This window comes from Periplaneta americana, chromosome 3 (genome assembly GCF_040183065.1).
Source record: "Periplaneta americana isolate PAMFEO1 chromosome 3, P.americana_PAMFEO1_priV1, whole genome shotgun sequence".
Classification (NCBI taxonomy): Eukaryota; Metazoa; Arthropoda; class Insecta; order Blattodea; family Blattidae; genus Periplaneta; species Periplaneta americana.
Window position 1 is genome coordinate 121,221,837 of NC_091119.1, and position 24,147 is coordinate 121,245,983.

The window sequence follows — 24,147 nt, forward strand, 5'->3', positions numbered from 1 at the left end:
GACCATTCAGTATGCTTGAAACAGGATGTGCAGAAAGAATTAGTTGGGAGGAAGTTGATAGTTACAAATATAAGCAAGCTCATGAGTGTCATTTTTTCAATCATGCAAATCTACCGAGCAGTTTTGAGAACTACTGAAATTAGTTGAGTTTTATTTCAACATTCCTAACCGTAATGATGATGTGGAGAGGATATTTTCTCTCATGAATGTTCAGTAGTCTGGTGAGCATAATAGATTAAAAGTATCGAGTAAAGCAATCTTATTATTGTAGCATAACATGAAAAAAACTTCAGTTGTAAGGAATTTCAGGACTATTTTGAAAGATGAGAACCTTTTGGGATGTATAACAAAGTCAGAAAAATATGCTCAATCATCTTTTCTTTACTGCACGATCATTGCAACTGATGTTACTTTTATGAATGTTGTTACAAAGAAAACTGTTTTCTGCTGTTTCCTGAAAAATCAGTATATTCATAGTTACATCATCTGATTGCGTATAATATTAAGCTTTACAGTTTTCCACGTTGGGTTTCCTTGTCATAATGTTTGTGCACTGATGAATGTTTCAAGGAGAAATGAACAATAAACAATAACTAACCACCACTCCCTTCAAAGCAACAATATTATATTTAGTGAGCATGTACCACAGTCCATGAAAGGGTTTAGTATTTCTTAGTTCTTAATAATATACATATAACCTCTGACATATACGTGTATTGGTAATCTTTGTTTTAAAGTTTATAAAACTAAAACTTAAAAATAGAAAAAAATGTTGACTTCACTTTTCATCTGTTATCCTCTTATAACACTGTTAAGAGATATACAATTATTACTAACAAAAATATACGATGAACACAAAATGAAAAGTAAGTTAATTTTATTGAAACATATAGATTCAATAGTTTTAAAATCTTATTATTATAAATAATCATGAAAATAAAATTCAGGTACATTTACAGAGTTCATTCATATCGATTTTTACCGTATAGAATAAAGTGTTGATTATCTTGTTGTTCAGTATTCAGAATGTCGACATTGAGGTCACATTATTTGGAAAACAGGGGAAAATGTAATACAAATTATCTTTCGTACAAAACCGAGCATATAGTAAAGGATTTTTGTATTATTATTTTACCTGCCTTTGTAGAATTTTTCATTTTAGGAGTGCAAAAAACTCAAGAAGATGCCTTACATGCAGTTTCGTCTTTCAGATGTCAATTGATCCCAGTGAAATTGTGCAGGCCGGCTCCACTCTATACGAAGCAAATCCTGGGAGTATCCCTACCACATACATCCCGACCACTTCAGCTGGCGGGTGAGTGTTATCTGTGATTTAGTCTGTCGTTTGATATGTGATAAAAATCGAGGATAAATGTAATTTGTACGTCATATATTGTTGTGTCCGCATTAGTAGTTGAGAAGATAACAGACTTAAGTGAACTTACATGCAAGTATATCAGTTTCTTTTGCCATACACCACATTAGCACACACACACATATATATATGTATGTAAATTTGATCTGAACCATATTGCCACCATTATTATCTCTGTCTACCTTCTCACATCGTCTCAATGACTGGTTGCTCTTATGGCTACTAAGTCAGGTGGATATGGTCGATTAGCGCAGTGGAAGCAATAGAATAATTAATGCAGTACTTCAAACAATATGATATATAATTTGACTGAATGTATAACAAATATTACAACAATGTACAATGAATTGATTCTGATGAGTTAACAACATGTATGAGAGAACAATTACAATGATAACGTACAATAACTACTCAGTCTGATTCTCTTAAGGGTCGCCACTTCATACAGTTTATTCTGTCAAGCTACTTCCTGCACGATGCTCTATATATATAATTTAAATTCGGCCAGTAACAAACTAGTCCACACATCTGTAAAATATATCAATTACAATTCTGACATATATCAATGAGAGAAGGAAAGAATACCAATACTATGAAACCATCTAATCAATATATTCCCATTTAACCAATCTCTATTCGTGTTCCCCCTCCCACATGATTGCAGCCCTTTGCGAGAACCAGTCACAAGCAGAATAAAAAACAGCAGAACAGGACAGTTTGCTAATTCCCGCCCTTTGCAAGAACCAGTCACAAGTAGAATAATACACAGCAGAACAGGACACAAACAGTCTTCCAACCCTTTACGAGAACCAATCACATTCAATGATGAATGTTTTTTTTTTTTAATCCAATGCTACCAGGTTGTCTTTTCGACATTTCTGGTCTTCTCTCCTGCCCGTGGCTTAGTTGTAACCCACTTCTGAGGTTGGGGCGCCTGGAAGGCGGAGTTACATTACCCCGATGATGTGATAGGATGATTATGATAATGTGATGCCAGGAGAGGTCTTAAGTCTAAACTTAACCTAAATTCCAGACCATGGACGAACACAGGAATAATCCCCTTTAAGGAAAAATTCCTGTGCTCTAACCGGGAATCGAACCCGGGACCTTATGAACTATAGCCAGAAGCTCTGACCACTAGACCATGATGAATGTAGCTACCATTCATGACAGTCGCTTCTTGTTTTTGTTGTGCTCACTGAAGTTTGTAAGTCAGCGCTACTACAATGAAGGGATGGAATAGAAAACAATGGCCGTGAAGAGGAAAACACTTTCTCTGGTGGAAAAAGTTACTTTAATTTACAAAGTGGAAGAAAGTCCAAATGCTAAGATATCCAAGATGACGAAAAGAAGACTGTTTGACACCCAGCTTCCTCTTATGTTTTCTATTTTTGTAGTATTGTCCATATTTTCAAGGGAAAACTTGTTCCAGGGCATCGAACCCAGGACCTTTGGCTGAGCGCCAACGCTCTACCGACTGAGCTACTCAGGAACTATACCAGACCCCAGCTCAATTATTCCCTCTATATCCACAAATACCTGAAGTGGGTTGGCAAGATGTCAGAGACCCAGCATTGAGTGCACACCATGCCATGTGACTTTAAAATGTGGTTTACTGTTAACGAATAGTGAATAATCGAGCCGAGGTCTGGTATAGTTCCTGGTTAGCACATTCAGTAGAGTATTAGTGTGCTCAGCCAAATGTTCCGTGTTTGGCCCCAGAACAATTTTTCCCTTGAAATTATTTAAGTCGGCTTTACAAGGAGCTGTACCTGAAAGCCAGATTTGTATAGTATTGTCCATAATTTACTTATTGTAGCTTTTTTGAAAATAAATTACATTTTTGCGATATTCAAATAATTTTAAACAAAAGTCCCAAACACCTATATAGCAGCAACCCCCATTTAAGATTAATTATTCCGTGTTCCCAGAAAAACGTCAAATAGAGGTTCTACTGTATATGTAACTTTCTATCACTTGAACATGGTGGTAAGGAGCCATCCTGGGTGGCAGAATTGGTATAGCACTGGCCTTCTATGCCCGAAGTTGCGGGTTCGATCCCAGACCAGGTCGATGGCATTTAAAGTGTGCTTAAATGCGACAGGCTCATGTCAATAGATTTACTGGCATGTAAAAGAACTCCTGCGGGATAAAATTCCGGCACACCAGCGACGCTGATATAACCTCTGAAGTTGCGAGCATCATTAAATAAACATAATTTGAATTTGGTGGTAAAGGAAATGGGAAAGGTGACTGTAAGTTCGCAAAAATCACTAGTTATGGTATTCAGAACTTTTAAAAGTAATAGATTAAATATTTTGGAAAATGTTAAATATGGAAGAGCCATTTATTTTCCCATATTAAAATTCTTCAATGCAAGGGCAATATTTTTGTGTTAAATTCAACATTAAAATGTTTTGAGAGGAGAGAAGTTAAAATAGCACTTTACAAAGTCGTAACATTCCTAAATATTCTGAATCGCCCACAGTGATCTAGTGGTTATAGTAGAATTTGTATTGTCGGGTGCACTTGGTTTGAAAGGATCTTTCCAGCAACTCTTGTTATGCCAATATTTTCACTCACTATTACTGTCAGTCCTAGAATAAATTATTAATATGCGAAAAGGTCTTACTCTCATCAGGATATTCCATTGCCACTCCTGTTGTACTTAAATTCAATTTGTGCCCTTCATCTGATAATTATATGGCAGTTGGAGAGAAATAACAATGACAATGCTGAACAGCATATCCTTAGCATGCTTCCTTCGGGAAGGAAGTAAAGCATGGGTCCCTATCTTGTAGATTTGCAGTAATCAAAAGAATTGTCCGCAATAGAGGGATTTAGGCAAATTTTTCGGGCATTTCTTTCCTGAGTCAAAATTCAGAAGTAGCACAGTAGCCCCATTTCAGTGGCCTAATGCTTGTGGGCTTACCTTAACCCTCCGTCCATAATTCATACTACACTACACCATACCATTCTAAATACAGTCAAACTCCGGTTATAGTGAACCTCTGCGGACAAGCATATTTCGTTCACTATATCTGAGGTTCACTAAAACCGAAGTGTCTGTTTTTATACTACTGATGTTGCTATAATACAGTATTAATGCCTGTTTGGGTTCAGACCTCATTCAATATCAGTACTAATGTTCACTTTATCTTCCAACTCAAACACCTTACGCTTCGACATCCTGATGTTCATAGTTCGAAACTCGAATCTAATCTAGCCATGTAGGTTGTTGGCACTGACTGATTTCGCACCTCTTCCCACTAGAGGTATGCTACTATGTACTCATACTTGGAATTTCTTCGGATTCACTTTTACAAAAATGCAGGAGGGAGGATTGAGGACCATTATATTCTAATCCTTAATGTATTTACCCATTGGTCATCATTCATCTCCCTTTTACAAAAGAAAACACTTTTTCTTCCTATTCTTCTAATAACCTGTTTTAAAGGAGTCTGAACTACAATCCTTCCTTTATCCCTCACTGCATACACTATTCTGTTTAACATGTTTCAAGCTGTCCAGGAGGCTGAACAAATCCTTTGTCTTTCAATGCACTTAAGGCGTAAAAGGTTTGGGATTTTGTTCTGAACATATTCTTGGAAGTTTATAGGAGAAAGGGTTTCCTGAATTACCATTTTGGCCATTTTTATGTTACATTTTCTTGGGGATGTTCTAGTTTTAGGTTCACTATAACCGAAGTGAGGGTTCACTATAAACGGAAATATTAATGTACTTTTTAATGCATGAGGGTCGGAACCAATGATTTAGGTTCACTATAGCCGAATGTTCACTAAATCCAGAGCTGACTGTATTCTGGAATGTGGGCAAGTACATAAAAGGTTATCAGTAAATTTTCAGCTCATTTTAAAACTGGTTGTTTTGAAGCAATAAAACGATCATAATTATTATTCGTGCAGCTTACATTACCATAAAAAGAAAGCAAATCGTAAAATGAATTTTAAGACTTAATCTTGGCCTGGAAATGGCAATATTGTGTATACAAGACTAGAGGTTCCTAGCTTTTTGTAAAATTATACTGAGTACTGTTAACATTATTTGTACAGAAAACTTCACTGTAAAAGACTGAAATCCCAAATTTGAACTCCCATATTATGAGCTGCTGCTTTAAAATTTCAGTTACAATATTCATCTCAGCATTGTTGATTGTATCTTCAAGTTGACTGAAAATTCCTTAGTTCATTGTTGACTTATGTTTGTGTGTAGATGTAATTTATAATTCTATTAAACAGTAATTAAAACAGCAAGGTTTAACATGAACTTATTTTAATGTTCAAAGTTTCTCCGAACTTACGTTTGTTAACTTAGTTGTAATCAGCAAACAGGCTTTCAGAACTTACAAACTAGCCAGTTGGTAGAGCAACTGGCAATGGACTTGGAAGGTAGTGACCACCACCCACATGTAATATTGAGTGAGCACCATGAAATGGAATAGATTTAATAGGCCTAAATGAATATACATAAATAAAATAAATAAAGAAGTAAATTTTTTAAACACTCACCAGGATAATGCTATCCTTGATCTTGAATGTTACTTAGATTCTCTGTGATGTCTAAGGAGAAGTCACTTATAGCTACACATAAACCAGGCATTCTCAACCTGGTGCTCGCAAGCACCAGAGTGCATTTTTAATGACATTTGGTGCTCTCGTCATGCGAGAAAAAAATGCTCACAAGCATGAATACTCTTGAGGTCCTTTTTTCAATTCAGACTTTGTTGTACGAAAAAAATCTTAATAATATAATAGTTCTGTCTTTAACTTATCCTTGATTTATGAGCCGAATCAAATATTGTTCCTGTCCATCCATTATAATATCTTACAGATCTGATATGGCTTCTCATATTTTATGGTATATAATCCCTTTCAATTCTGTATGTAATTTTTTTTTCTCTCATACGGAGGAGGGATGGCTTATGCTATTGTATGGATGATGATGATGATGATGATGATGATGATGATGATGATGATGATGATGATGATGATGATGATATGTGAATTTATGATGGTGAAATGAGTCCGAGATCCAACACCGAAAGTTATCCAGCAATTCTGCTTCATTTGGTTCTGGAAAAAGCCTCAACCAGATAACTTGTCCAAACCAGGATTTGAACCCACTTGTTTTACGGTCAGACGCACTAACCATTACTTCACAGCTGTGGACCAGTATGGACTTAAACAGAGTAGTCAAAGTTATTGAAGAGAATAATATGGCTGCCGGTGCAGAATTGGAATTGATACATCTTCAGTCCTTTTTAGCTCTGAAAGATTTGTTTTAAAAGGAGAAATCATAATCTTTGGGGAACATAAGATACAAAATGGCTCCAAATATAGCGGAGTGTTTCTCTCAAATGTTTGGCTATGTTTGGGACAACCTATCTATGTGGGGGAAAAAAAACTTTCTCACTTACGAAAAACCCCAAGAACAAAGCACGATCACGATTAACTAATTCCCATCTGCAGGACTGTTTACTCAGGGGTTCTCAACCTTTTTAAGATAGTGAGCACCGTCCACATGTAATATTAAGTGAGCGAGCACCATGAAATGGAATAGATTTAATAAGCCTAAATGAATACATAAATAAAATAAATAAGTAAATAAAGAAATACATTTTTTGAAACACCAGGATAATGCTATCCTCGATCTTGAATGTTACTCAGAATTTCAGTGATATCTAAGGAGAAGTCGCTTATAGCACCCCCAGTAATTATTTTGGAGGTTCTCAAAATGCAAAGCACCCTAGAAGTCATGTTTGTAGGCCGCATTATGCTGCCCCATAGTATTATAGGGTTGCATTCACAGCATTTCTCCAAATGTTTATAAATTGTGATTTGGACAAGTGACTTTAAAATTAACAGAGTGGATTATTTATTGAAAACTCCCTTTCATACGTTAAAGATTGAAAAAAAGCTTGAAATTAATCAGTTTGGTGCACATCAGCCAAATGAATTTACATGTATGCAACAAGATGGCAAGAAAAAAAAAGAACTTTCTGTAATACTGTAGTAAAAAATTGTGGTTAGCTGTGAGTGAAGAAAAAGTCAATTTTGTTTTTATTGTTTGTTGTTAGGTGATTGTGATTGATGGTAAGTGTAAGAATCTGAAACATTTAAGTGAACGACATATCAGTTTTTAAATGTACCTCACACATTATACAGAATGAGCAGTTAGACTATATTTATCAGGTTTACATTAAGGAATTGATCAATGATACCAGTATTAATGCTGCCAATTATGTTTCTCTGTAGGCTATGAAACAACAGATGTCATCTGCTGAACTCAATTTATTATTTTACAGCACATTAGGAGGTGTAAACCTGTCGAAAGATTTCTTGCCTTTGATGTGGCCCATAATGGCTAATGGTTTCAGTAAGGTTCTGAAAAAAAGTCTACAAAATTTTAATGTTGAAAAAAACTCATAGCTTAAGCGTACTATGGTGCGATAGTAATGTAGTAAAAAGATGGTGTTCAGACTCTTGATGCAGGATTCTTCTTCATATGCCAAATATGTATACTGTTACGCTCATCAATTGAATTTGGTAATAAGGAATGCTTATTCGAAGAACATAATGTCAGTTAGGTTGTTTTTCACCAATATTATTGGATTCACAACATTTTTCTTTTCTACTAAGCCTAATGACCTGTTACAATCATTCTGCAATAAGTGCATTCGAACTGTTTCCAGAATGAGATGGAACTTTCGAACAGGTTTTTGAATAGTGTTCATAAAAACAAATGTGATTTATTTAAATATTTTGAGAACAATAAAGAGAAAGATGGAGGAATGATATTATTACAGTGAGGAAAGCTTTAGTTTTAAAACAATTTGCTTAACAATTCACAATTGTATTTTTTCTCTGATATAATGAAACATGTTGACATCTTGTATAAAGCTGTGTTTACGCTGAAGCAAGCGAGCAAACATTTCCGAACATATGCTCACTTGTTCAGCTAATGCTGTGAATGAAGAAATGAAGCTGCGTTTACACTGAGCAAGCAAGTGAATGAATAGTTCCAAACATATGCTCGCTTGTTGGGCTCAGAATGTTTATACTTGCCTCCAGGGCTAGCAGAATAAGCGCTAGCTTTGGACTGAATATAAACACAGTGACCCTTGTTTTGTCAAACCAAAATATAACAGCTGTGACTGCATTTCTCATTCACATTAGTTGTGGAAAAAATTGTTCCTTTTCCACTGCTATTCCAAGTATTCCAGTTCCAAGCAAGTACTAACTCCTCAAAATTCTGAAATAACAGCAAGTGTCTGAAATGACATAATAATCACCAAAATGTTAATATTGATCTGAAACTAGTTCAATTTCCAAAATCCTGATCCAAAATGCATTGCGAACCATGACAGCTGTTACAGTCAGGTGTATGTGTGGTACTTTATAAAACAAACTATAAAACATGATAATACTGTAGTTCGATCATTCCTTCCATTAAATAAAGAATGTAAATACTCTGTGATATTAATCTCTGTTAAAGTTTCAAAATTTTATTTGTAATAAACATTTAGTTTAGTTTGTCTGCATTTGCTCTGTTATGTTATACAAAATTTATAATGCAATACAATATATAAATGTTTATAATTTTTTCCTCGTTGTATATTAATAGCAATGGTTTTGGAATACAACAAAACTCAATATTCTTACAATTTGAAATGTTACTGATTCTTGTTGCTGTATAAATAGCAAACAATATAAATGAATTTGTTGATCAATCAGAGTGATTCTTTAATATTGAAATGCACCCTGCAAATTCATTGGAGTTAAAAATTCCGCACTCCCTCCACCATACTCACGTGTGAAGAAACAATATATAAAAACACTTTGGCTGGAACAGTTATTGTCTCTGAGAAAGCATTGGAAGCATTCTAAGTAAGGAGGTTGGAAGGTATGTAGCCTTAACAGTACTCTGGTTCCCATGAGGAACTGTCTGTCAGAAACTCTGTTATTTCAGAAGGACCTGCTGTTATTTTTTGGAACTGTTCTTTTCCCGTAACTGAAATTGAGTTAGATCTACACTACTACTATATGAATCTGTGGGAATATTTTAAGATGATGACGGTGATGGTACTAATATATCGTTACCTCAGATCTTGCAAAAATCATATTTTAAATAATGAGGATAAAAATTGCTATTGAATATCGAGTGCAATATGTAAACAAACTTTTGATTTAATATGAAGCTAAAACAACAAGAAACTGACAAAACTTAGTTTATCTCAAAACCACAATTTGTCAAGATAAGCCACTGTAGTTCTGATGTAATAAATGACGTGTTAATATTAGTAGCTTTTTCTTTTACTATTATTGATGGCAAAGAGGTGTGATTGGCGAAGATGTCAGGGGCGGATATAAAGTTGATTGTTTTCGGGGTTCATATATTCTCATGTTTGCCTCAAATAATATTCCAGAAATGTTTTATGGATACCTTCTTCTATTCGAGATGCTGTGGATCTCACAAACAAGGATTCTGTCTATATATTTCGATTAATTCCAGCGAATTTGCAAAAAGATCGGACCATAACCGAGCACTAGTGACATTGAGCAGATGTGTGCTCAGCCGCAGTTACTTTTACTCTGTATAAACTTACAGAGTGAGCAAATTCACTCACAAAAACTAACCGAACACACTGCTGTCCCATTTACATTGACTGAGCAAAAGAAGATTCACTCACTCATTTTAATGCTGCGTAACACAATTCAGATGTAGACTGCCAATACAGTGTCAGTTACCATATCCAATGTGTTAATCAGCGGTATCTGAAATAAGACGAACACTGGTAGATATCAAGTTTGTGAAGATGTATTTCCTGTTTTCTCAAAAAAATTATCTGAAGTAAACCTGTAAATGTGACATAGTGAGTAACCATTAACCATATGAAAGGATGATTTCAGTTGTCTCAAATATCTAGTAATTTCGAAATTGTTGATCCAGAGAAAATTTCCCAGCTGACTTAGCTAACCCTTTTGCATCAAGTTACAGTCCCATTAGTTGCAAACAGAAATTGAAAAATGAACTGTCTGCGATATATCACAATGATACTTTCAAAGAATTCCTTCAGACTATGATCTAATTTAGTGTTTTCATGCAACATTCTGTCGAGAAATCGTTTTCTGAAATACGTGAAACTCTGCAAATTGAACTAACCACTCCAGTTACAACATTGGAAGCAGAGCTATGTTCCAGCACTTTGAAAGGAATAAAAAAATTTCCTTAGGAACAGTATGTTTTAAGGGAGGATGAATTTACTGGCAGTTTGTTCAATTCATAAGGCGGAACTTGGTGAAATTCCTAACTTCGTGTAATTGAGATGTTTGTCAGTCAGAAGAACAGATGTGCTCAACTCTTGTATAAATGAGTTCAGCTCTATTCATCCATTATTATTTTAGTGCTCATAGATTTTATTATTTGTTATTGTAGCGTTTTTGGTAGTACAGTTTGGGTTGGCCATGTTTTAAGAAGCATATCCCTATTCACAGTTTCAAGATCATCAACCTTGCATCTAGCCTCATCAACAAAAATGTTCACGAGCCACACACATATCTTAGAAGTATTTTGGTCATTATACTGGCTTTCAGAATGAAGAAATATCACTTGTGCTTTTGAGGTCACTTTCAAGGATATTACGCATGCATGAATGCACACTCTCACATATGCGTAAAATTCAGTTAAAATTTGTTGTATGTAAAAAAAAAGTGTCACAGAAGTTTGGGATCACAAAATATTCAGTCTGTAAATAATTGTCCTGTAAGGCCAGAAATTATACAATATTTCAAGCAGTATGATTTGTCATTTTAGAAGAGAATTTAGTTGTAAGAATGTTAAATTTGATTTGTTTGCATGGAATAACGAAACTAGGAAAGAATTAATTCAGTTCCTGAGTGTCATCATCATCATCATCATCATCATCTTATGTTTACTTCTTAATCACTTGAATTTTTATATGCGTTTTTTGTATATAAGTAAAAGTTATATGCAGAACATGTTCAGTTTTTGCATTCTTGTTTAATAACTTCTTACGTGATAGAAATGATCACAATTGAGGGGTTTGCCGGAAAAGGGGCATATACGTCAGTATGGTGAATTGAGATACAAGCAGTCTAAGATTTTAAAATGCACCTGAATAAAATGTTATACAGATAGTGAACAAAAGTATAAATTAAATTAAAAATCTTAGCGAGTATAAATGTTTTGTAGCATTTAGGAAATTTATATTATTAAATTTCCTTATATTTGTACCATATAAAACTTCGTTCTGTACGCCCTTTATCCATATAATGATTTGCTTAGGGGATTTAAATTTCACACGGAATTGAAACAAAGATACATTTTATGACATTTATTATCTACTTCTAAAGTAATTTACATTATTTCAGATATACTGAGTAGACATTAAGTACACAAAGCAAAATCTCTGAATATAACAGAAAAAGAAAATCTCCATTTTGCGTGAACATAAATAAATAAAATTTATTCTTTGTATAATCCTGATAACAATAAGCCCAAAAATCTTAATATTGTAACAAATCCCTTTATAGAACATAAAATATTTGTCTGAATCTATGAGTTTCATAAGTTTGTTTACTCTTAAAGCAAGGACAATAATGAACATAAAAAGTAGTCAAAGGAAACAACTGGACTGACTAAATTGAACTATATATATTTGCTTAGTCTCTACCAAGAGGTCAACCTGGTTGGCAAGTTGGTATAGTGCTGGCCTTCTATGCCCAAGGTTGCGGGTTCGATCCCGGGTCAGGTCGATGGCATTTAAGTGTGCTTAAATGCGACAGGCTCATGTCAGTAGATTTACTGGCATGTAAAAGAACTCCTGCGGGACAAAATTCCGGCACATCCGGTGACGCTGATATAACCTCTGCATTTGCGAGCGTCATTAAATAAAACATAACATTTTAACATCTACCAAGAGAAAACACACACAGTATAGTATGCTGTAACGCGCAGCACTAGCTCTACTTGTAAACTGACTGACTAAATCGCGCACGCACGCAAGCACGCATGCAGCCCTGTCCTGCAGGTATGTACAGTACAATCAAAACAAAATTTTGCTACTATAATTAGCGAGTTATTCACTACATTTTAAACCGTTTTCCCGAAGAAGGGCGTAGAGGTCTATCTGCCTTTCTTCCAGTAAACCCCTCAATTTTTTGCGTCACATCTCTTCAAAATAATGTAAACAATGTACTTGTTGATAATTATTACTTATGATTTTGTTTTCAGTGTTGGTTTCATGGTGATGTCGTACCCGGGGCGACCTCCGATGGTTCCCGGGATTCCTACAATGCCTCCAACAATGGCCATGCCCTATATGCAACTTGGAGGTGAAGTTCAGTGCTTCACACTTTTAGTAATATATTATCTGCGACAGGGTTTAAATTGATCACAGTCCTATTGTGTTTTCATAGCTAGATGGTTGGAAACTATACTCTTAGTAAGTCACTACAAGTTTTGATTAAAAAACGCTTCTCTTATTAAGGAAGTAATTTTCTTGGTCAGAATCTTCTAGCTATCTTCTTCTCTGATTCTTTGATGGTTTCTGACTAATGAAGAGGGTAAACTGGGTTGAAATAACTACAATAAAAGGAATATTAAGCATGTTATTATACTTAACTGCATTTGTAAGTGGAAATATTGTTCAGAATTTCTTTCAGTTCATTGAATTTTGGTGGTTTTAAAGTTCATGTAATGAAGGTGGGCAATTGCACAAGTAAATGCTGTGTGTAATTTATTTTTCGTTAAGTTCAGTACTTTAATGCGAATTTAATTTTTCTTTTCAGCTCCACCTCCATTAATGCAGGCAGTAATGCCCATGCCACCACATGTAAGTAGGCTGAAGCTCACTATTTTATATACTGCATTGACATAATTTCGTAAGTATTTAAATTAACTAGATAATGGTTCAGACAATACCGGTACTGTAATGGTTTTCTGAATGCTGCTGCTGCTGCTGCTCCTCCTCCTCCTCCTCCTCCTCCTCCTCCTCCTTCTCCTCCTCCTCCTCCTCCTCCTCCTCCTTCTCCTCGCCAATGGCCGCAATTTGGAATCATTTAACCCATTTTGCTTCTTGCTTCCCAATAAAGCTGAGAGAAGTTTTTATAGTTTCTCAACGTTTGCACCAATATTGTTGTGCTTGCACGCATAAAAAGAAAAGTAGATTAATTTGTGTTTCTTTTATCATAAATAACTGCTGTCACTATTGTATAAACCAAAAAATTATTACTTAGTAACCTAATATGGGAAATTATATATTTTTAATGAATGCCACATGTTTATTGTTGCGTTGAGAAAGAAAATGACACCATCCACCATTTCACAAATGAAATGGAAATCACACTGTTGTAGCAAAAGTATTCTTGTGTTTGTTTTGGGCTTGTTCAAATGTCATATCATGATATTTTTTTCGGAAAGAATTACATGAGAAACATTTAAGTACTGGTACTGCCATTTTTCTATGTTAGTTTAGCTGGTAAAATTGATAAAATTTGTATTTCTAGTATAGGTACTTAGTGGTTTTTTTTTAGCACTTACAGCGGGAAAATTTCACTTTACATTGACAATATAGCAATTCAGCGGTTTCTGCACTGTTTCATAGCGGATTTTTAAGAATTGCGTTGGCAACACTGCTTATTATATTGCTTTTGAGACTTGCAGTTTCTTAACAGTCTTACTAATAAACCGTGTATAGTTTTTATGCGAGACTTATGCAGAGTTGAGACAGAAAACGTTACTAATAAACCGTGAATAAGCTATGGATGTATAAACAGGCTGTAACTATACAATGGGAATTGCTTTGCAGTAGTTATATACACGAAAACCCTTGTTTAAGCGTTGTGTATAGGGAAAAAATGGCCGCCCCTTTAACAGCTGTTCGTATCGACTGTCATTTTATGATGATGTTTACCTTGTCACCACATAAGAACAAACCAAAGATCATAGAATTATTAGAATAATATTGCTGTAGCTTGTACTCTTTGACCAAAAATCGATTAGAGCCAGTTGTACTATCAATATTTAACACGCCACACTAGAGCGCTCTACCAGATCCAGTAGAGAACCTCAGATATTCTATTACCTTTCGTAACGAAATAATGACGAAACTATGACGTAGCTGTGTAACATTTATATTGTTATACACGACGTATGTAGTGATTATTAGTGAGGAATTTACACACGACATATAAACGAGCTACTCATTGTATAAGTATAAGACAGTTAAACGTCTGTATATAGAGTTTTTATTAGTAAGACCGTAAGAGTTTTTGCAGGCTAGAAATGATTTCTGAAGGGATGTCAGCAGAACAACTCCAACTTAAGACAGTTCTCTTGTTACTTGTTAGGAATGTGGAAAAACTGCTTAATATACTCTTAATAGATTTTGTTAGAAATGTTTTTTTTATGACACAGAAGGGAAATTGGGCGACAAAAATTAATGGTAATACTACAATTTAGAATGTATCTGCACAAAACATTTTAATTGTGCACTTCTTATGCTATAAGATGAACTAATTCGAGTTCAATGTGTACTGCAGATGATTCCTGGTCCTCCAATGCCACCATTACCTGGACCTCCCATGCGTCCGTATAGGCCACATCACCCTCACCATCCACCACATCATGGGAATTCTGGTCTGCGCACAAATTCTTACAGCAAGAGGCAGCATGAGCCATCAGGACCTCCTGTCACAGTTTTTGTAGGGAATATTACTGAACGAGCACCTGATGCTATGATTAGACATATATTGGCTGCTTGTGGCCATGTTGTGTCTTGGAAGAGAGTGCAAGGTAACTATATCTGATTGGAAACTTACAAGCAGGTAATGTGATATGAAAATGCAATAATTTTATGAAATCTTGGAAACTTACAAGCAGGTAATGTGATGTGAAAATAATTTTATGAATCTCTATCAAATTAAAGAGAGAATTCTATAACATAGGTGTATATGGTTAGTTGTCTTCCCCTCCCTCCAGCCCCACTCCCAAAAGAGAATAAAAAAGAAAACAACTTTTGTGAGTGTTCGTACTTTAGAGAGTTTTTGCATACTTTGTTTATATCACTAGTGACATATGTTAATGCTCGTAAAACTTTGGAAAGAATCATTTTACAATATTTCCTGCTTCTTTAACATTTATCATGCCATAGTTCCTATGATAGTCAATCAATCACACTGTAATTTTTTAATCAATAGCTCAATGTCTAAGGAAAGCACAGAAAAGAAATCGAAATAAAAATCTTTTTTGAAAAGTGAGAAAAAAATATCAACTTCGGTATGATCTATTCAGAATAAACATTTACTCCTTCAAAAGTTGGTAAGCAGCAAATTTTTTGTATTTTTTTCGTTAGATGGGAGGGCCAAAGCAAGAGAAATGTTGAGAAAGAATGGAAATTACTTTTAAAAATGGTCACTACTCAAAATCTTTACTGCTGTCCAAGTTATGGCGAGTTAAAGATTCACTTTCCTTTGGCAGAGTAGTCATGGTTCAACATTTTGTCTGTTGGAATCTCTACGAAAAATTCGTTTCTGAGCCATCTTGTACTTCTGATTGAATAATTTATCCATCTTGTGCCATTCTAAATAGATGAATATCATCCACAATCGTAAATCTCAAAGGAGATGCCATGTTTTAACAAATTAGGCCTATGGTAAACTTTGTTGGTGTCTACATTAACCGTCTAGAGCAGGGATCGGCAGAACATCATATAAGATTATGTCACAGGCAATGCAACCCATAATACATAAAGAGATTCAGTACCTGCCCCTGGGGCATGTTTCATAAAAGTAATATATTAATGCTATTAGTAAAAAGGTAATAACATTAAGTAATGTTATTGTTCTGTTTCATAAATGTAATAGTTAATAATATTATTATTACTGCAAATGCTCATAATATTACTAAAATAAATAATAATATTAGTGAAGTGTTTCATAAAGTAGCAAAGGTATTATAATTTATTAATATTATATTCAATGAATGTATTTTAACTACTAATTTCATTAGTATTAAAAAGTAAATGCAGTTTAGGGTTAGATTTTGAAAATAAAACAGTGAAAACATTTGAAATATATAATTCTGACTCAAATAGTGATGTCTCTTCAAGCTCTTTTAACTTCTTTTCCCTATTTAAAAAGTATCAGAGACAAAATTAATGACCACCTCTCCATACTTACAAATGACTTGTCACAGGCGCCACAGTAGATGGACCAGGTTGAAATTGAAAGCCATCAAATCTACTACAGTATCTGTTATGCTTAAAATGAGAAAAAAATAGCCGGATTCTTTTTTTTATCTAATTGGGAAAGAGAAACAACTGAAAAGGGTGAAATCTAAATTAAATTACAGTATAGAACTGCTATAAAGCAATTATGTTTTACATTATTTTATGTTGCCATTTAAATGATTGAATTTAACGTTTTTCCCCTCCTTTCACGTTATCATTTTTTAAATTATAATTGTTCAGAAATATAGCCTAGGCTTATTAGTCACAAGTTTCTCCAATTGTTTTAAGAGTAGTTTTAAAAGAACATAGGATATCTACATCATAAAATAATATTAACATTTTCTGTATTGAAATGTTCTTTCAATATATATGACAATCTGAATCTATAAAATTATACATACTCTACACTAACATTGTGAAAATCGTGATGAGCCAAGATCTTGTATAGGCCTACATCAACAAGTAGATTTGTTACAAAATATATTGGCTACTTTAAACCACCCCTATTGATCACCTAAAAGTAACTTGCGAGATCTTCAGGTATCTTCAATTCCATATCGCAATCTTTAACTAGAACATATTTGCATTTTGTACAGTCAAGCAACTTATTGGGGGCATGACTTACAATATAATCAGCAATAAAAAATTAAGACACTTTGAGTATTTTTATTAATTTCATTATAACATAAATCTTCTACAGCACCTTCAAACTTCTCTATATTTTCTAGCAACAACTTCACCACATAAGTACTTATGTCGTCATTGCATTACTGTTATTTTTGGTGCCAGGATCATTTTTGTGCGTTTATTTATTTACTCTTGCACCAATAATTTTTTTTTATTTTAAAATATTTTTATATAAGCATTTGCACAGTACCGGTACTCTGAAGTATAACAGAACTTGAAATTGCGATAAGACACTTTGCAAGGACTACTAAACATGTCGTTTAGCTATCATCGAAAGCTTTCGCTGCTTAACTTTTTGATATGGTACTTCTTTAGTTAACAAGGGTGCAAGTTTTCATATTGAATTTATTTTTGTCTATTGTAACATGAGGACTGAAAATGCCAAATGTGGTAAGTAACAAAATTGGTGAAATGGAGTTCTGTACCATAAAATGTGGTAAATACTGAGGACAATTCATTATTAAGCATGCTTAACTGAGTGTGTGGTGGAAGTTCAAAATTGCAAAAGGTCTACCTGCACACTTCTCATAGACCTACAAAGTCATGTTCATTCTTTCTGTGATGCACGCAGACATGTTTTATTCCCAACAACTTGGACCACTATAATTCTGGATACACGAGGATAAATAATCAGGGCGAGGAGCAAACGAAATTACTTCTTTCTTTTTCCGAGTTCTCAATCGTGAAGGTCTTACACACAAAGTTAAAGTCAAAGAGGAAGGCAGAAAATAGGAAAGATTGGAGAAAGCTGGGTTTGCAGTGAAGGACCTGCCCTTGGGCAGAACACTGAATGAATAAATGATCTAATGATTTCTAAGGATTGCAGTCCTAATATTAATATTGGATAGAATCACTGATTTAATTAAAATTAGTAATTGAAAAGGAAAATAGTTAATTCCCAGAATCTGCATAGATTGAGATTATGAAGATTCAAGTAGTGAGTCCTGAAGAGACAATGGCAAACTATCATTGTGAAGTCAAAAGTCAATTTGGAATTAGCATATTACATAACTTAAATCTGGAGTGTAATCTACAATCTCGAAATAATTAAAGTAGACAGTGAGAGAAATGATACATCCTTGGTACATACTTTTGGTACTTATTATATTTGGCTTTTCCAGTTCTCAAAACCCTAAGAATAATTAGATCTGTTGTAATTTGATGTACAGTAGTTTATCATCAATTTTTCATATTCATATTGAATTCATTTTTATCTATTGTAATGTTGGTACTATTTTGACAGCATTTGGGTTCTGCGAGTATGGTAGTCCAGATTCCGGATTACGTGCAATTCGTTTGTTACATGATATGGACCTAGGAGGAAAGAAGTTGGTGGTGAAAGTGGACGCAAAGACAAAAACTGTGTTGGATGAATATAAAGGTGATTTATAGTGTAATTATATTGAACCGTGTCAGTAGCTATATTCAAGAACTGCAAATATTTTGGAGCATAAATTATATTTTGATCTCATTAATTTTAGTTTAACTATAAACCTCTTTTGCAGTTGCTATGTTTGAGAGAAATGTTTCTTTTGTAATAATTTTATAATTAACTTTACAAGAGCATACTTTCTCATATCACAAGTCTATAAAGACATCATTCTAAAGTGAAGGCATACAGTATATTGTTAATTATATTCCTAAATTTGAATGTAAGATGTTATTCTTGTTAATTTTATACAAGCACAGAAGCTTAATATGAAATGTTACATATTAAATCTTCGGAAACGAGTTAGTAATAAACTAATAAACTTTTTTTATATTTTATTAGATCTTACTTTATGAATTTCAATTTTTTTACATTTTTAAATACATTGATATCAGCTAGGTTATACACTAGTAAAAAAAATTGGACACTTTTTTTAAGCGACTTATGACATAAAGTATTTCATTTTAAGGCAAAACACAATTAATTTCTTGTACACCAATCTTTCATGTCATTTACTTGCTGCTTGAAGTAACCACATTACAAATTAAAGTGTGTCACATTGTCATAAACGAAAATGGAAAGGCCTTTCATAGGCACTTTTTCTTGATTAAACAATAGCTTAGTACTTTGTATGACCACCATGTGCCACAAATACTGCCGCACATTTTCGAGGCATGCTTTTGATAAGCCTCCTTATGTCCTTTTGAGAAATGTTCTCCCATTCCTCGTGAAGGACCACTTCCAGTTCCTGTAGGGCCTGGGGTCTCTTTTTATCCGACACCTTCCAGATGTGTTCTATTGGATTTTAAATCTGGGCTGTTTGCAGGCCTACCCATGACCCAGTTGAGCTCTAGTAGAACATTCCTTGTGACCACTGCACTGTGTGCTGTAGCGTAAACTCTGGCCTACATCTGCTGCAACAGGCGTCACGTCATTCAGCACGACCTTTGTGCTTTAAGTCAGCCTCTGACTGTGACAAGGTCTGTTTTGTCATCTCTACTAATCCCAGCCCAGACCATTATCGAGCGCGTCCAAATCTGTCACCTTCTAGGACTGCAGAGAATGCAAGATGCTCGCTAGTGCGTTGATAAACACGCACCCGTCCATCACAGTTTGTTGGGTGGAAGCGAGACTTGTCAGTAAACAATATATTCCTGCAATGATGAAGTAGCCAGTTTCTGTGCTCTCGAGCAAACACTAAACGACGTCTTCTATGCTCAGGCTCAAGTTTTATTGTCCATAGAGGCCTTCTTGATCTCAGACCCACTTCCCTAAGCTTATTTCGTACCATCTGAATACTTACATTTACTCCAGTAGCAGCTCGAATATCATTTTCATGATCCTGAGCAATTGCAGTGAGGTGTCGAAGAGCACAATTTACCAAATAACGCTCATCTCGTGCTGATGTTTTACGGTTTCGACCCTGTTCTGGCCTTCTTTTGTAACTGCCTGTTTCTCTGAACTTTTTGTAAGCTCTGTCGATCACAGAAGGGGCCACATTAAACTCAGCTACCACTGTTCTGATAGACTTGCCCTCTTCCAACATTGTAACTGCTAGGACCACATCAACCTCGCTAAGATATCTCATGATGACTGACTACTTGTACACGAACATGCGTCCCCTAGACTGTGCTTGAAGCATTGACCTTTACTGCATGGCCACTTTCATTTCGCTACTTTCTTGCCCAGATTCTTTCTTCCTCAACATAGTTTCTATCTGTAACCATCCAGTGTTTTATGGTTTTCACAATTAAAGTAGTGTCCCTCTAATTTTTTTGACTAGAACATGTATAACATAATTTTAACTGCAACATATATTTTTAGTTGAACGGCGACGGAAGTTGAGGGGTCGCTCTCCCCTTCAAGATGAAGCAACTGAGGATGATGATTATATGGATGAAGCAATGAAACATAGTGATAAAGTGGCCATGGATCGTATCATGGCAACCATGGAAGATTATGAATCCGACATGAACAATTATTCTGGCCCACTTGGGAAAGGAGATCGAAGCAGATCAGGTATGTAAACTCAAATGCAGAATGAAATGTGAAATGTAATGGATGACAAGGCATACTTCACTCTTATGTGTAACAGTGGCACTAGCAGCAGATATCCACATTTCAAATGCTTCTGTTCGCTTCTCTTCACTTCGTCATAATGTCCATGTTTCTGCCCCATATAATGCCACACTCCATACAAAGCACTTCACTAGTCTCTTCTTTAGTTCTTTTTCCAGAGATCCGCAGAAGATGCTCTTTTTTCTATTAAAAGCTTCCTTGGCCATTGCTATCCTCCTTTTGACTTACTGGCAGCAGCTCATGTTACTGCTTATAGTACACCCCAAGTATTTGAAGCTGTTCACTTGCTCTACTGCCTCATTTAGAATTCTCAAATTTATCTAATGTATTTTTCTTATTATTGTGAATATTGTTGAACTTGTACAATTTAATATAAAAGACAGTTGTCACAGTTATGTCGACTATTCTGACTTCCAAAACGTCTTGATAATAATTGATGTCATTGAGGATGCGATATTTCTTGGTTGTTTACAAGTCAGATGTATCAAGACGAGAAAACGTTGGTCAATATAAAAAATTACAGTAAAATACTTTCGAAATAGATAAGCCATAGACGGAAATATTATTTACATGAGTTTACTAGCTGGCTTATCGGAGCCATAATGTCTATAAAATTGTTTTACAGAAGCATAGCATGGTTATATTGCTGTAGTTTCTTTGTACAGATTACGGTACATAGCCAGATATTAACGTGTATTTATATACGAACGATTTTCTACATTGTTTTTCATTGCTTTACCCCCCCCCCCCATAAAGACACTGCCAGAATTCTATGGCTATATTGTTATATTTATTTTTCAGAGAGTAAAGACCGTAAAATGTCTAAGACGCAAGAGAAACTTCTTAAACTCAGTCAGGGTCAAGGGCAAGGTCATGATGTACCTCAAGGAGAGGCTGGACTGGTAAGTAGTTGGATTACTATTTCACTTAATATATTATTAAATTTTCCGTTTTTCCCTCCCCAATATTTTGAATATCTGTTTCCAAATTGGCATTATTAGTAAAATCAGTATGTCAGATGGAAATAGTTCAACACAAAAATAGAAATTTCAGTAGCCATGCTTAGAAGTGTGACTATGATGACTGGCTATACATAAATTTAAGTTATTATGTTACACAAGGCAAATTTATGATTGTAATTCTTGAAAATAAACTATACGTTATACAATATGGTAATCGAACATTGTTCTACAACCTCGCTTCTAAGACGAAGTATTGTATTTGAATTTAAAACTTTATATTATATTATGATTGCAATGCACTTTTGATTTAGCAAGGATTCTTAAAACATATCATGTTCATCAGAATTTCGGAATTAGTATTTTGCAACATTATAGTAACTCTCTGCCCTTGATATATTTAGAAATGATAAAGCAAAAAAAAAACAATAACGAAGGACCTTCATTTGCTTACTTGAATAAAACATTTTCTAAGAGAATGTTCTGTCTGTTTAAGATGCTGGACGATGTTGATATAGAGGAAGGAAAGCGAGACCTGATCACACGAGAAATTGGGAAATTTCGTGAGATTATGAAGGTAAAGTTACATCCTTCATATAAGATTGACTGTAGACAATGTGGGACACTTTAAATAATGTGACTGTTGATCAGTTGCTAATCAACCTTTTTGGCTTTTAATAGTATGTGAAAGGTTGATTGACAGCTGAACGACTCTTTCCACTTGCAACTTAATGTAACACAAAGTTTGAACTGAATGATGTGTGGGAAGCGAAATAGAATCATGTGGCTGACAGTGGTGAAACTAAGTAAGGGACTAGTTCGGCCAGGGTAAATAGAAAATCCACTGCTATTTCGATGATTGTTACTGTGATTCACGATCTTAAGACTATCACCAGTCTAACGGTACTGCTGTTTGCATTACTATAGTTCTGCTCGCTTCCACCAACTCATTCATCTCATTCCCACCCCACCATAGCGACATTGAAGTTTCAAAGAAAGCGTAATAGAAGTTAAGCATAAAGCTTGTCATCCATCATCGAAAACTTAAAGAAAAAAAAAAAGACAAAAAAAAGTTTTAGTTGCACAGATCCAACTGACTCTGGTCTTCATAATGAATTGTAGATCAATAAAATATTGTTTATATGTACAAACGTATTTTTAACTATTCATAAATCCCAAGTACATAAAAATTGTACCAGTGGTGAGGAATGTAAAACATTGTTCTTAAATGAAAGGAGAAAGCAATTTTTTCCTTTCTTAAAGACATGTTTTAATATTTCACTACTGGTGAAAGCTACAAGTCATTTCTTTGTTTTTGGTTCACCATACAATCATGAATAACATATCTGCAGAAATGCAGAGACTATATTGTATCTTTCAGTTTTTTGTTTTTCTGTAAGATGTACTGTAGATATTTCATATGTGCTTTAACACAAAACTTCAATTCGTTCTTTACATATCTTAATTTGTAATGAATAATGCATGAAACACTGCATTCGGAGACATATTGCTTGGTTCACATTTTTGTTGCATTCAATTTGACTTGCTTTTGGTAATTTTCTTTTGGAACCTACAGTGTTCGGTTATGAAATGTACCAAACATTTTTTTACAACTAAATTGATGAGTATGTTATCACTGGACAAGGAGTAATATTGGTCTCATAATTATTTTACATTCTTGTGTAATCACAATAGTTTGAAGTTCATGTGGAACTACATAGAATGTAGGAATAGTTCATTCTTAACCTTGGTATGACCAGTTAGTGTCTTACCTTATCCTATAGCTTCATAATTCAGTCAGCTAATAACTTCTCACTGAAGTGACTGTGATTCACTTCCCTGCATATTCTTTGAGATCTGTAGTATACAAGACACCTATAGTGTAAGTCAGATTGTCTTAGGTACTTACTTCCTTTATTGCGTCATTCCAGCATTTTTCCAAATTTACTGTTAATATCTTGACTTTGAATGACCTATGTTGTTCAAAACAGTAATCAAATAAAGCTGTACCTAACTCCACTCATTCAGTAGTAGTAGACTGCAGGGAAGAGAAAAGTTTTGCTCTGAAAATAAATGCAGAATCATATTCTCGTAGCCAACACAATTAGTGAGAACAGTTGAAGTGGACTGTTACTTATATTCTCATTGTCGTTCGTTAACATTTTCCACCAGTGTTGACTAGACACTATACGACACAGCTCTAAGAATTGTATTGAAAATAACAACGCGATTTTATGATATATAAAAATAAATTTGATTAGTTTACGATTATAATGTGTATCATTGCTGCATGCTGGTGCTACTTTAAATTAGAATATTCTATGCTTTATACAAGACAGTTACTCAT

At 34.6% G+C, this 24,147-nt stretch overlaps 1 protein-coding gene across 1 annotated transcript in view; it reads left to right on the forward strand.

Moving 5' to 3' along the window:
- Positions 1–24,147, forward strand: part of LOC138696470 (RNA-binding protein 25-like) — a 94,723-nt gene that overhangs the window by 27,399 nt on the left and 43,177 nt on the right. Inside the window, exons 2-9 of the mRNA XM_069821475.1 lie at positions 1,212–1,315; positions 12,650–12,750; positions 13,207–13,250; positions 14,959–15,211; positions 18,577–18,714; positions 20,587–20,781; positions 21,643–21,743; positions 22,297–22,377. Of these exons, the coding sequence (XP_069677576.1) occupies positions 1,212–1,315; positions 12,650–12,750; positions 13,207–13,250; positions 14,959–15,211; positions 18,577–18,714; positions 20,587–20,781; positions 21,643–21,743; positions 22,297–22,377 (1,017 nt within the window). The remainder of the gene's footprint in view (positions 1–1,211; positions 1,316–12,649; positions 12,751–13,206; positions 13,251–14,958; positions 15,212–18,576; positions 18,715–20,586; positions 20,782–21,642; positions 21,744–22,296; positions 22,378–24,147) is intronic.